Source organism: Mastigoproctus giganteus, chromosome 12, assembly GCF_048544385.1.
Source record: "Mastigoproctus giganteus isolate SK-2022 chromosome 12, ASM4854438v1, whole genome shotgun sequence".
Lineage (NCBI taxonomy): Eukaryota > Metazoa > Arthropoda > Arachnida > Uropygi > Thelyphonidae > Mastigoproctus > Mastigoproctus giganteus.
The window spans coordinates 161,517,740-161,532,565 of record NC_143586.1 but is presented as its reverse complement, the minus strand read 5'-3'; the positions used below and the strand labels follow the sequence as shown (position 1 = coordinate 161,532,565).

The 14,826-nt window shown below is 35.9% G+C and overlaps 1 protein-coding gene across 3 annotated transcripts in view; it reads left to right on the top strand.

Annotated features, from left to right (window-relative positions):
• Window positions 1-13,920, top strand: part of Eaat1 (Excitatory amino acid transporter 1) — a 155,334-nt gene extending 141,414 nt beyond the window's left edge. For all 3 annotated transcript variants that reach the window (XM_090386727.1, XM_090386728.1, XM_090386729.1), the window contains exon 9: window positions 13,550-13,920. In XM_090386727.1, the coding sequence (XP_090242853.1) occupies window positions 13,550-13,706 (157 nt within the window). In that variant the 3' untranslated portion in view covers window positions 13,707-13,920. The remainder of the gene's footprint in view (window positions 1-13,549) is intronic.
• The last annotated feature ends 906 nt before the right edge of the window (window positions 13,921-14,826 follow it).

Genomic DNA, 14,826 nt, shown 5'->3' with positions numbered 1-14,826 from the left:
TGTGTGTGACAACTGTGTGTATCACAGATTTATACACAATGTATGTGTATACATCTGTGTTTGTGTGTATGTTTGTGTATGCATGTTCATGGGTACACAGCTGTTTGTGTGTGTACAAGTGCATTTGTGTGTGTTTGTGTATACACATGCACACAAACTGTACACATGCAAACAATGTATATATACACACATACAGAGATGTGTATATATAGACTTATAAACAACGTACACATACAAACAGATGTATACACACAGATGTGTCCACAAACACACGTGTACATAAACATAGAGGTACACAGTTTTGTAAACGTGTACACATAGTTGTGTATACATGTGTTTTCACACAGTTGTGCACGTGTGTAGACATCTATTTGTGTGTAGACTTCTGCATATGTTTGTGTAGATGTCTGTGTGTAGACGTGTGTACACATCAATGTATGTGTGTGTGTACACTTGTGTGTGTGTGTGTGTGTGTGTGTGTGTGTGGTGTACACACGTGTATGTTTGCACACAGACACACACACAGGTTGTACACAGTTGTGTATATACATGTGTTTATATTAGCACACAGTTGTGTATAAATGTATGTTTGAACACACATGCAGGTGCACGCATTAGACTGGGATTCGAGCCTATGGTCCACCAAATACGAAGGATGCGGAAAGGTCAGGGAATGACCACTGCATATCCCCGGAGCAATATGGCCTTAGTTGTTAATGCTCCTAAAAACCAAATAACAATAGCAGGTGCATGCACACAAACATACAGTTGTGTATACACGTGTATGTTTGCACACACACATGCAGATGCATACACACAGGTGTACATACAGATGTACACCTGTCTGTACACAAATGTATACAACCAAATCTGTACAAAAAACAGATTTATCCACACAGACATGTATCCAGAAAAAAACAGTTTATGCACTGAAAAAAATAAACACAATGTATACATATAGATGTATACCCAACAAACATACAGATGTACACACACAAATGTATACGCGTGCAGAAACACGAAAGTGTACACACAGACAAATAACCTGATGTACACAGATGTGTACACACAAACATACATGCACATATACACAGATGTTTACGCACGTATATCTGGATGTGTACACATGCACACGTGTGTATGCATCTGTGGGTACAAACATACATGCACGTGTACATCTGTGTATACACATGCATGTATGTTTGTGTGTACATCTGTGTATAAATCTGTTTGTGTATACATTTTGTTTATTCATATTTGTGTGTACATCTGTGTTCATGTCTGTATGTTCGTGTATACGCACTGTATGTGTACACATACTGTGTGTATACACATGAGTATACACATGCACACAAAAGTGTACACCACAAACATAATGTATACATACATGTTTGTACACACAAACACAATGCATACATATACAGATGAATATGCACACAAACATAATACACACACTGATGTATATGCACACAAACGTTTACAGATTTATAAACAACATATACATAGAAACAGATCTGTACACACGTGTACATAGATGTGTACACACACAGTTCTGTATATATGTGTATACATGTGTTTGTGCACACACACACAGATGTGTACACACAGAAACATACACATGTATTCAAACACAAACATGTATCCACACAAACGTACACAGGTGTATGCACACACAGAAGTGTAAATAAACATGTGTACACACGCATACACGTGTGTATAGATAGATGGGGTTGAATGTTTGTTCTACACATGTGTGTAACAGAAACATGCATGTGTGGGTACATCTGTGTATGTTTCTGTGTGTATACCAGTCTGTATGTGTACACTTCTGTGTGTGCACAACGGTGTGAAAACATACACAACTGTGTAAACATGTATACACAACTCTGTGTACATGCATATGTATACACAATTGAGTGTGCATATTTTGTGTATATATCTGTGTATACATCTATGTATGGTTGTGTGTACATCTGTTTTTGTGTGTACACGCGTGTGAACACAACTGAGGAACATCTGTTTGTGTGCGTACAGGTGTATAAATACATCAATGTGTGTATACTTATGTGTGTGTGTACATCTGTGTTTGATGTACATCTCTGTAAGTCTGTTTGTGTGTGTGTGTACATCTGTAAGTGTACATGTTTGTGTGTACACGTACATCTGTGTTTGTGTTTAGACTTCTGTTTGTGTGTACACATCTCTGTGTATAATTGTTTGTTTATACATGTTTGTGTGTATGTTCGTATGTGTACACGTCTGTGCATACGTGTTTTTGTATATACATTTGCATAGGAACACATGTGTACACAGATTTGTGCACATACACATGTAAACCCTCACAAACGTAATTTATTCACACAAACATACACTCAGAGGTACTCACCCTTTTGTACCCACCCGTATATGCAAGTGTACACACATCTATACATATGTGTGCATCTGTGGGTATGTTTGTGTGTGTATACCCACCTGTTTGTGAATATTCATGTTTGTGTGGTGTACACATGTGTTTAAACAAGTGTTTGTGTGTATACTGGTGAGTACCTGTTTGTGTGTACACGTGCATGTATTTTTTGTGTGTACACACTGTATGTGTAGAACAGACATACACAATTTGTGTATACATCTGTGTTTGTCATGTCTATGTTTGTGTTTACACATTTGTTTGTGTACGTGTACACATCTGAGTGTGTACACACACATACGTGTACACAATGTATATATACATACACACGCCGAGATGTATACATATTTATACACAAACACAGTTGAATACATAATTTACATATACACGCCTGTTTACACACACAAACAGGTGTACATATACACACGTGTGCGTACATCTGTGTACACCTGCGTGTATGCATCCGCATGTGTGGATACACGAATATACATCTGTGTGCACGACTGTGAAAACATACGTGTACAGAACTATGTACACACAAGCAAACATAGTTGTGTACACACACAATTCCGGGGGCTCACATCGGGTGAGTATGGGCTTGGTACACCCAGGGTGGATATCATCATTCTTCTCTTTCTTGGTGATTCCCTTCTACTTTTTACACACTCTCTCTCTCACACACACAGGGTTACTCGGGAACTTTTTTTTGCCCTGGTGCAGCATAAGCCTCAGGCTTCCTTGCATCATATCATATGGATATTAATAATATGTAATAATAATAATGTGTATAAATGTTTGTGTACATGTTTATATGTGTATAATCTTTGTGTATACACATGTGTGTGTACACATACACAACTGTGATGTTATTTGGTTTTTAGGAGCATTAGTAACTAAGGCCATATTGCTCCGAGGATATGCAGTGGTCATTCCCTGACCTTTCTGCATCCTCTGTATTTGGTGGTCATGGGCGCGAACCCCGGTCTAATCAAGAAGCTTGAGCTACGCACTGTCGCTCCTGCCCACCTGGCTACGGAGGCACCATACAACTGTGAAAACGTACACACACGCAAATGTATACACTTCTGTAGACATTTATACATGTCTACAGAAGATGTATACATATCTACATCTATACACAGATGTGGTCACACACACAAACATATATACACGTGTATGCATTTGTATGTGTTTGTGTACTCGTGTGTTTGTTTACACATGTTTGTACGCATCTGTGTTTGTGTACACGTATGTATGCATATATATACACCTGTGTGTATGTTTATAAAGCTGTATGTATACATTTGTTTGTGTGTATAAATATGTATGTGCACAACTGTGAAAACATACACACAGTTTGTACAGAACTGTGTGGGTATATACATCTGTATATATGTTGTGCGGCAGTGCGTAGCACACATACAAATGTGTATGTACACAAATATTATACACATAAACATGTACACAAATACATGTGTGCAAAATGTACACAAACATTTATACATGTGTGTAAACATGTTTGGGTGTGTACATATCTGTGTATACATGTGTTCACCTTTGTGTACACCCAACTGTTTGCGTGTGTGTTTTAACAGTTGTGTATACGCACATACAGATGCATACACGCAGGTGTACACATAGACGTTTGTTTTTTTTTGGTAGTTGTTGGCGCATCGGCTTCTATGGCTATAATGCACTTCCCAAGGTTTTTGCAGTACTTTGATCCAAGCCCGAGGCGGGAATCGAACACGCGACCTTTGGGGTGCCAGGCAGGCACTTAGCCAACTTGGCTAGCCAGGTTGGCAAAGTGCCTGCCTGGCAGTCGGTGCACACAGATGTACACACACCCACATGTGTGTATACCAGTTTGTGTGTACACATATATGCGTGTGTACATCTGTTTGTGTGTACACGTGTGCGTGTATGTTTGTGTGTGTATATAAATCAACTGTGTATTCAACTGTTTGTGTATAAATCAACTGTACATAAATTTATGTATACATACATATGAATATGTGTACACACTCAGATGTGTTCACATTCACAAACAAACACGTGTACACGTATGTTTGTACACACAGTTGTGTAGGTTTGTACACCCAGTTTTGCATGCACATAAACATACACACAACCATAGACAGATGTACACATGTCTGTATACACCCAGATGTGTACAACACAAATATACGCACACCTGTTTGTGTACACAAATTTATCCACACAGATTTATCCACAGACATGTATCCCATCACAAACACAGATGTATACACAAAAACAGGTATACACATAAAAAAATACACAAGTATACACTGAAAAAATACACCGATGTATACATACAGATGTATACCCAACAAACATACATATGTACACAAACACAAAAGTTTACACACAAATGTACACAAACATAACCAGATGTGTACACAGAAACATACAAGCACATGTACACATGTTTACACACAAAAATACATGCAGAGGTACATACAGGTGTACGCACACTTTTGTATCCAGATGTGAACACAGGAACATGTATACACGTATGTATGAATATGGGTATGCTGGTGTGTGAACATGTGTGTATACACGTGTTTTTCACACAGTTATACATACACAGATGTATCCACACAAGCATACACTCAGGAGTAAACATGTATGTGTACACACGCATACACGTGTGTGTATAGATAGGTGGGTCTGTGTGTACACACTCAACTGTGTATACAGAAACACATGTGGATACATCTGTGTGTGCACAACTGTGTACAAACATAAACTGTGTACATATGTTTGTGTAGATATCTGTGTTTACAATGGTGGGAATACATACACATATGTGTATACACAACAGTTGTGTGTGTACACATATGTGTATACACAACAGCTGTGTATACATACACTTATGTATGCATCGGTTTGTGTGTATATTCATGTGTCAGTGTGGTGTACACAACTGTGTGCATATTGTGTGTATACATGTGAACACAGGAACATGTATACACGTATGTATGAATATGGGTATGCTGGTGTGTGAACATGTGTGTATACACGTGTTTTTCACACAGTTATACATACACAGATGTATCCACACAAGCATATCTTGGATATTTGGATACATCTTTGTCTCTTTGTGTACATCTGTTTGTGTGTACACAACTGTTTGTATCTGTTTGTTTGTGTGTACACATCAATGTGTTTATACATGTATGTTTGTGTGTATACATTTATCTTCGTGAGTATACACTGTGTATACGTGTTTGTGTGTATACTTGTTTCTGTATATATCTGCATGTGTATGGTTGTGCATACATCTGTGTGTATGTGTACACACATACACATGTACATACATATGTGTGTATAGATAGGTGGGTGTGTTTGTTCTACACATCTGTGTCTACACACTCAGCTGTGTGTACAGAAACATATGCATGTGTGGATACATGTTTGTGTGTGGATACATCTGTATGTGTTGTGTACATACACGTGTTTTTCACACAGTTATGCATACATACTTGGATATTTGGATACATCTGTATGTGTTGTGTACATACACCACATACATACACACATCAGTATGTATGTTTGTGTGTGCACATCTGTGTGCTGTACACACGTGTGTGTGTTTGGTGTACATATGTCTGTGTGTATAGATAGGTGGGTGTGTTTGTTCTACACATCTGTGTCTACACACTCAGCTGTGTGTACAGAAACATATGCATGTGTGGATACATGTTTGTGTGTGGATACATCTGTATGTGTTGTGTACATACACGTGTTTTTCACACAGTTATGCATACATACTTGGATATTTGGATACATCTGTATGTGTTGTGTACATACACCACATACATACACACATCAGTATGTATGTTTGTGTGTGCACATCTGTGTGCTGTACACACGTGTGTGTGTTTGGTGTACATATGTCTGTGTGCACATCTGTGTGTGGTGTACACACACGTCTGTTTCTGCGTGTATGTGTGTGGCTCTGTTGCTGTGTGTACATGTTTATGTATAGACGTCTGTGTGTATATGTGTATGTTTGTGTGGGTACACATCGGATTGTATAATTTGTTTATACACGTGTGTGAACACATGTGCTAACATTTGTGTGATGTGCACATGTTTGTGTACACAATCGTGCGTACGTGGTTTGTATGTACACTTGCACAGAAACATGTGTACACACAGACTTGTACGCACCAATATACACATATGTACACAGATTTGTGCACGTACACAGATGTAAATGCTCACAAATGTAGATTTATTCACAAAAACATACACACAGATGTACTCACTTTTGTACCCTCGTATATGCAAAAGTGTACACAAAAACATGTATACACATGCGTGTATGTGTTCATCTGTGGGTATGTTTGTGTGTACATGTGTGTGTATCTGTTTATACATGTGTGTGAACACGTCTGTGCTAACATTTGTTTATACACATCTGTGTTTAAACAAGTGTATGTTTGTTTGTATACTGGTGAGTACACATGTGTGTATATTTGTACACCCAGTTGTGCATGCACAAACATACACAGTTGTGTATACACGTATGTTTGCGCCCACACACAGGTATACACCCAGATGTGTAAAACACACAAACATACACACAGATTTATCCACACAGACGCATACACGTGTGTGTAAAACACACAAACATACACACAGATTTATCCACACAGACAAGTATCCAGACACAAACACAGATGTATGCACAGAAAAAATACACACAGATGTATACCCAACAAACATACACAAATACAGATGTATCCACGCAGAGATGTACACACACAGATATATACATGCGCAGAAACACAAGTGTACACAGACAGATGTATACACAAAAACATAAAAGCATGTGTACACATGTTTATGCACACAAATACATGCAGAGGTACACACAGGTGTACGCACACTTTTACGCATGTATATCCAGATGTGAAGACAGAAACATGTATACACGTATGTATGAATCTGGGTATGTTGGTGTGTGAACATCTGTGTGTATACTGTTGTGTACACATTTGTGTGTGTATACCTCTGCATGTATGTGTTTGTGTGTAGATATGTGTGCATACACATCTGCGTGTGTTGGGGTGTGCGTGTACATCTGTGTACACGTGCATGTATGATTTTGTGTACAACAGATTTATACAGAGATGTATGTGTATACATATACATTTTGTGTGTACATTGTGTTTGTATACGTCTGTATGTTCGTGTGTACACACGAACTTGTATACGTCTGTATGTACGTGTGTACACACGAACATACAGACATTTATGCAGACTCATGTGTACACATACACATTTGTGTGTGTACACATGCACACAAAGTGTACACACACAATGTATACAAACAGATTTATACCTTCACATATACAGATGAATATACACACATGCATACCCTGATGTATATGTACACACATGTATATATACAGATTTAAAAACAATGTACACATACAGTTGTATACATGTGTGTGTTTTCACAAAGTTGTGCACACACAGTGTATACGTGTGTTTTCACACACAAACAGATGTGTACACATACACACAGATGTTTATCCACACAAGCATACACTCAGGAGTAAACACAGATGTGTACACACGCATACACGTGTGTGTATAGATAGGTGCGTGGGTGGGTGTATGTTTGTTTGTTATACACATGTGTGTACACAGAAACACATGTGCATGCATGTGTGGATACATGTTTGTGTATAGATGTGTACATATCTGTTTGTGTGTGCACAACTGCATACATATATTTGTGTACACATCTGTATTTACAGTGTGAAAACATACACACATGTATACACAACTGTTGTATATACATACACATCTGTTTGTGTGTATATTCATGTGTTTGTGTGTGCACAACTGTGCGTGTACACAACTGTGTACATGTTTGTGTGTGGACATGGATGTGTACACATGTGCGTATACGTGTATTTTCGTGAGTGTACGCATCACATGTGTTTATACATGTGCGTATGTGTATTTTCGTGAGTGTACACATCTGTGTATATGTGTTTGTATACTTGTGTATATCTGTTTTCATACGTGTATACATCTGTATGTTTGTGTGTGTACACATCTAAGTATGGTTGTGTGTATACATCTGTATTTTTGTGTACACATCAATGTGTGTATACATGTATGTTCGAGTGTACACATGTGTTTGGTGTACACATGACTGTCTGTTCGTGTGTGTGTACATGTTATAGATGGTTATGTGTGTAGTCTGTATCTTTGTGTGTTTAGATGTGTGTATGTACACGTTCGTGTAGACTTCTGTGTATGTGTGTGTAAACTTTTGTGTGTATGATTGTGTACATCTCTGTGTAGAGACGTCTGTATTTTTAGATGTCTGTGTACACATCACATGTGTATATATGTGTGTGTACGCACATCAATGTGTAGACTTGTGTATGTATCTGTGTACACATCTGTGTGGTTTTGTGTACACGTCTGTGGTTTTGTATACACAGCTGTTTGTGTGGTTTTGTTTACATGTGTTTGTGTTCACACATCTCTTTTTGTGTGTACACATCCATGCGTACATGTTTGTTTATATACACTTGCACAGAAACACATGTACACAGATGTAAATGCACAAAAACGCAGATTTATACACACAAACATACACACAGAGGTACTCACTTTTGTACACACCCATATACAGAAATGTGTACTCACAAAAATGTGCATCTGTGGGTGTTTGTGTACATGTGTATATTCATGTTTGTGTGGTGTACACAGGTGTTTGTGTGTACTGGTGAGTACACATCTGTTTGTGTACACATGTGTATGTGTGTGCACGTTTTTGTGTATACTTGTGTGTTTACATGTGTTTGTGTTTTCACATGTGTATGTTTTCAATCTGTATTGTTTTTGTGTGTACACGTGTATATGCGTGTGTGTACACATCCGTGCGTATATGCACTTGCACAGAAACACGTGTGTACACGCAGATTTGTACACGTACACAGATGTAATCCACACAAACGCAGATTTATACACACAAACATACATGCAGAGGTACTCACTTTTGTACACAACTGTATACGCAAATGTGTAATCACGAACATGTATACACATGTGTATGTGTGCATCTGTGGGTATGTTTGTGTATATTCATGTTTGTGGTGTACACTGTGTATACACAGGTGTCTGTATACTAGTGAGTACACATCTGTGTTCGTGTATATATATCTGCGTTGGTGTGTATACGAGCATGTATTTTGTGTACACACTTGTGTATGTCTACAACATACACATGTGTATACATCTGTTTGTGTGTGTATGCCTCTGTTTGTATGTACACATGTATTTGTTTGTGCATGTGTACACATCTGACTGTTTACATGTTTGTGTACACACAATGTGTGTATATGTTTGTGTGTATATGTATGTGCACAACTGAAAATGTACACGTTTGTACAGAACTGTGTATACACATACAAACGTGTGTACCTTTTATACACACAAACATATACAGATGCATACATCTGTGTATGTATCTATACACGCACAGATGTATACATACATTTTATACACACAAACATATATACAGATGCATACATCTGTGTATGTATATATACACGCACAGATGTATACATACATTTATATACACACAAACATATATATACAGATATGTACACACAAACACAGGTGTACATAGAAACAAAAACGTATGTGTACACCTGCATGTGTGGATACATCTGTGTATACATCTGTGTACACACATCTGTATATTTCTGCATGTGCAAACATACACATCTGTGTGCAGAACTGTGAACACACACAGGTGTACACACACACACACATGTATGTTTTTGTGTACACGTGTGTATGTTTGTGTACACACGTTTTTATATGCGTATACACAGCTGTGCTGCTATTTGGTTTTTAGGAGCATTAGCAACTAAGGCCATATTGTTCCGAGGATATGCGGTGGTCATTTCCTGACTTTTCCGCATCCCCCGTATTTGGTGGTTACTGGCTTGAACCCCGGTCTAATCAAGTGTGTGCTACACACTGCCGCTCCTACCAGCCTGGCTACGGAGGCACCACACAACTGTGAAAACATACGTGTGTAGACACGCAAACATACACACACTTGTGTATACACACAAGTGTACACACATAAACACGTATGTTTGTGTACAACTGTGTTTGCATACATATACATACATCTGTTTTTGTGTACATATACATTGTTTGTGTGTATACTTTGTGTGCATTTACATGTCTATGTATATTTGTGTGTATGTTTATAAATCTGTATGTATACACCTGTGTGTGTATACATCTGTGTGTATAAGATGAAAAAAGTGCAATTTTTTTTCACCTTATTTTATTTCTCACATATGGGAGAGAATTGACTGGAAGCATTCCATATATATATATATATGGAATGCTTCCAGTGTATGTATGTGTATATATATACACACACACATTATGGGTATGTACATGTTTATATGTGTGTATATATATACACAAGAGTATGTTTATACATGTTTACATTTCTTTCTGTATAAATCTGTACGTTTGTGTATACATATACCTGTGTATGTATAGATATGTATCTGTATATATACTCATTAGTATGAGTATGTTTGCATATGTATATATACATGTGTTTACATGTTTATAAATGTACACATAAAAGTATGTGTACATTTATCTATGTATATATATGTCTGTTTATGTGCTTAGTGTTTATATACACTATACATTAGTGTGTATGTCTCTGGTGTATGTATACCATTTATGTATATATAAATACATTTATATATACATAAATATATAAATAAATAAATTTATGTATTTATTTATATATTTAATGGTATACATTTATGTATACAATTAAATATATTTTAATATAAAACATAAATGTATTAAACATAATTTAATGGTATACATTTATGTATATGAATGTTTGTATATGTATCTGTACAGATATGTCCAGATGTATTTTTATGTGCATACATTGGGTACAACACCGGATTCTTCGTGGTGTGTGAACACATGAATATATTGGTGTGTATAAACACATCTATTTTATATTTGTATGTGCACATTCATGTATGTGTGTATGTATATAATAGTGTATTTTATATAACCCTGGTGTGTGTTTGCCCATACCCATATATTTGCACACACCCATGTGTGTATGTTACACACATGGACACTTGTGAGAGTGTGTAACCAGCTCATATCTGGTGGGTATGGTCTTGGCACACCCAGGTTCCTGAGCTGGATGTCATTGTTCTCTTTCTTGGTGATTCCCTTTTACTTCTCTCTCTGACTAATTCAAATTTTTTTTATTTGGCTATATGATGCAGAAAAGCCTCCGGTTTCCTTGCACCATTTAGCTCATGATAATAATAATAGTGTGATGTTCACACAACCGGGTTTACACCTAAATATGTAGGCCACACGAACGTGTTTGCGTTTAGGACTATATCCTCGTGTGTACATTATATGTACACAAACACTTGTGTGTACAGACATCCAGATGTATTTTTGTGTGCATACATATATGCACACATAGTTATGTATGTGCAAGCATATGCATTTGTGTGTATGCACACATGTACGTATACATTAGTGCAATGGTTTTCAACTGGGGTGCTGCATCAACATTCCAGGGGTGCCACATAATTTGGCTTTAAGTTACTTAAACTTATTTTTTAATTTTTATATTTATTTCATTATAAAAAGGTGTACAGTATCTTTTTAATATTATGGTGATCTATAATTGAAATTATACTTAGTACCTCTATATAAAGAATAAAATTATATACTGTATATATATAATTTGTAGTATGAAATGTAATTTTTATAATTATATTATTGTAATAAATATTGTGTAACATATCTTTTTTTAATACTATATATATATATATATATATATATATATATATATATATATATATATATATATACGGATATATACAGGGAATCGGATCTAAGAGGCAGAAAATTGAGTAGGGGTGCCGTTGTTGAAAACCACTGCATTAGTGTGTACACAGATGTGCGTGTATTCATGCACAAATATATACATACATGCACACACTAATATATGTATGGAATATATATATTGGTGTGTATAATAAGTCTAGTTTATATTTGCATGCAAATTCACATATACGTGTGCATATATCTATGTACACATGCATGTGTATACATATGTTCAAGTATTAAAAAAACGACATGGGGGGGAAGCTTTTTTGATGATATACACGTGTGAATATACATTTGCTTATATTTGTGTACATCCACACACATTTAGATAAATATTTAATCACATATCCACGTGTGCGTGGATATGTGTGAATGGATATGTACATACATATATAGATATGCATATACATGAGTTTGTGTATACATGTCTATTTATCCATGGTTTGTGTACATATATTTGTGTGTCTGTTTATACATGCCTTTTGTATTTGCATGTCTTGTCTCTCTCTTTAGACATCTGTGTGCCTATATCAGTATATATATTATAGAGCTTATATCTTTTGAATACACTCTAAGGTTTCTGAATCTCGCTGCCTTAGTCTTTTTTCATGGGGATAACTGTAAAGTAAGAAACTTGACCTGATTTGTGAACTGTTGTATGCAGGAGGAGAAAATGTTTATGCATGTGTGCCAGAGGGGCTCATTTTGATCATATTAAATGTTTTTTTACTTTGAACTACCAGACACTTAGTTCAGTTGTTAAATAAAAACAAGTATTTAAATTTATTTGATGTGCAAATTATCAATTGTTAAAGTGCATATACATAATTCTGACACCCCGTGTGTGTGTACATAGTTTTATTATTGTAATTTACCAATATACATTTGTATATATTTGGTGACTCACAGTAATGAAACTATTGAACAGGTGTTTTGGCTTCCATTATTAAAATAAGGAAGGTTGAGATATGAAAAATTTTTTTGAAAAAGAATGGTTAAAACTTTCTTTAGGAGCAAGTTGTAATTTAAGTTAATGAAAAAAGCTGATATTGTTGTATAATTTATTGTAAAACACAAATGAACTGTTGAAATTATTATATTTCATTTGTTTTCAGATAATAGTTTACACCTGTAAATTATGTATAGCAAATTGGTTTGAATTTTCAGGGATCGATTCCGTACAGCAGTTAACGTACTTGGAGATGCTATTGGTGCTGCCATTGTTGCACGTCTCAGTAGAAGGGATTTAGAAAATCTTGACCGTGAAGAAAGAATTTTGCAGCATGGTTCTAACACTGAAACAGAATTAACAACAACAATGTGATTTGATGTGTTAATATACCGAAGAATAACTTGGGCCAAAGAATCTTTATTTTTATGTGAAATGTTGTACCAGAGTTCAAATTTAAGATCTGATTCACTTTTTCTACTGAAGTGACTTTCATATATTGAAATTTACTAGGTACACAACCCTTTTGCCACTGTGTTCTGTGGTGTATTCTTGTTTCAAACAAAAGACCTATGTTGTTTAAATAAAAACAAAACCCCACAATCATAAGTTGGATTCTTAACGGTGGATTAAGAATTCCAGAAAAACTGATGTATATTTTTAGATTTTTATATATTGTTATATTAAACCAAATTGTGTGGATATGTATACATACACTTGTGTGTGTATATACACATGTACAATACTTTCTTTCCTTTTGGAAAAGAAAGAGACAAAATGGAATTTATTCTATGTTAAAATTTTAATATTTTGGCTGAATATGCCAAAATGATAAAATTTTAATTACTATAGTGTACATTGACTGAACGTGACATGTATATGAAATAATTTTTTAAATATGTACAAAATAAAGTTTTTTATACACAACTTGTATCTTGTTCTGAACATAATCTTGAAACTGAAGAAACCACTCATCAAAATATTTATGTATAATGTACCTCGGGGAATTCCAAATATTATGTGCATGTGTGTATTAACCAAATATGAAGTTTACTTGGAATGAAACTTAATTCTAACCAACACAAGAGAATTCTGGTGACTCCATAGCCAGGTAAGAAGGAGCAGCAGTGCATAGCACACGCTTCTTGATCAGACCAGGGTTTGAGCCCGTGACAACCAAATATGGAGGATGCAGAAAGGTCAGGGAATGACCACCGGATATCCCCAGAGCAATATGGCCTTAGTTGCTAATGCTCCTGAAAACCAAATAACAACAAACAAACAAGAGAATTCTACTGTTTATGGAGGGGGGGCAATTCGATGTAGTTCTTTTTCATTTTTGTTGTTTGGTTGATCTATCATATCAAGATTTTTATATATCTTGGTGGGGTCTGAGGTTGAAAAAGTTTCCCATATATGCTGGGTAAAGTAATCTTAACTGAACCATTTTTGGTTCAGAACATCTATTTTTTTTTTTTTTTGTTTTGATGAACAA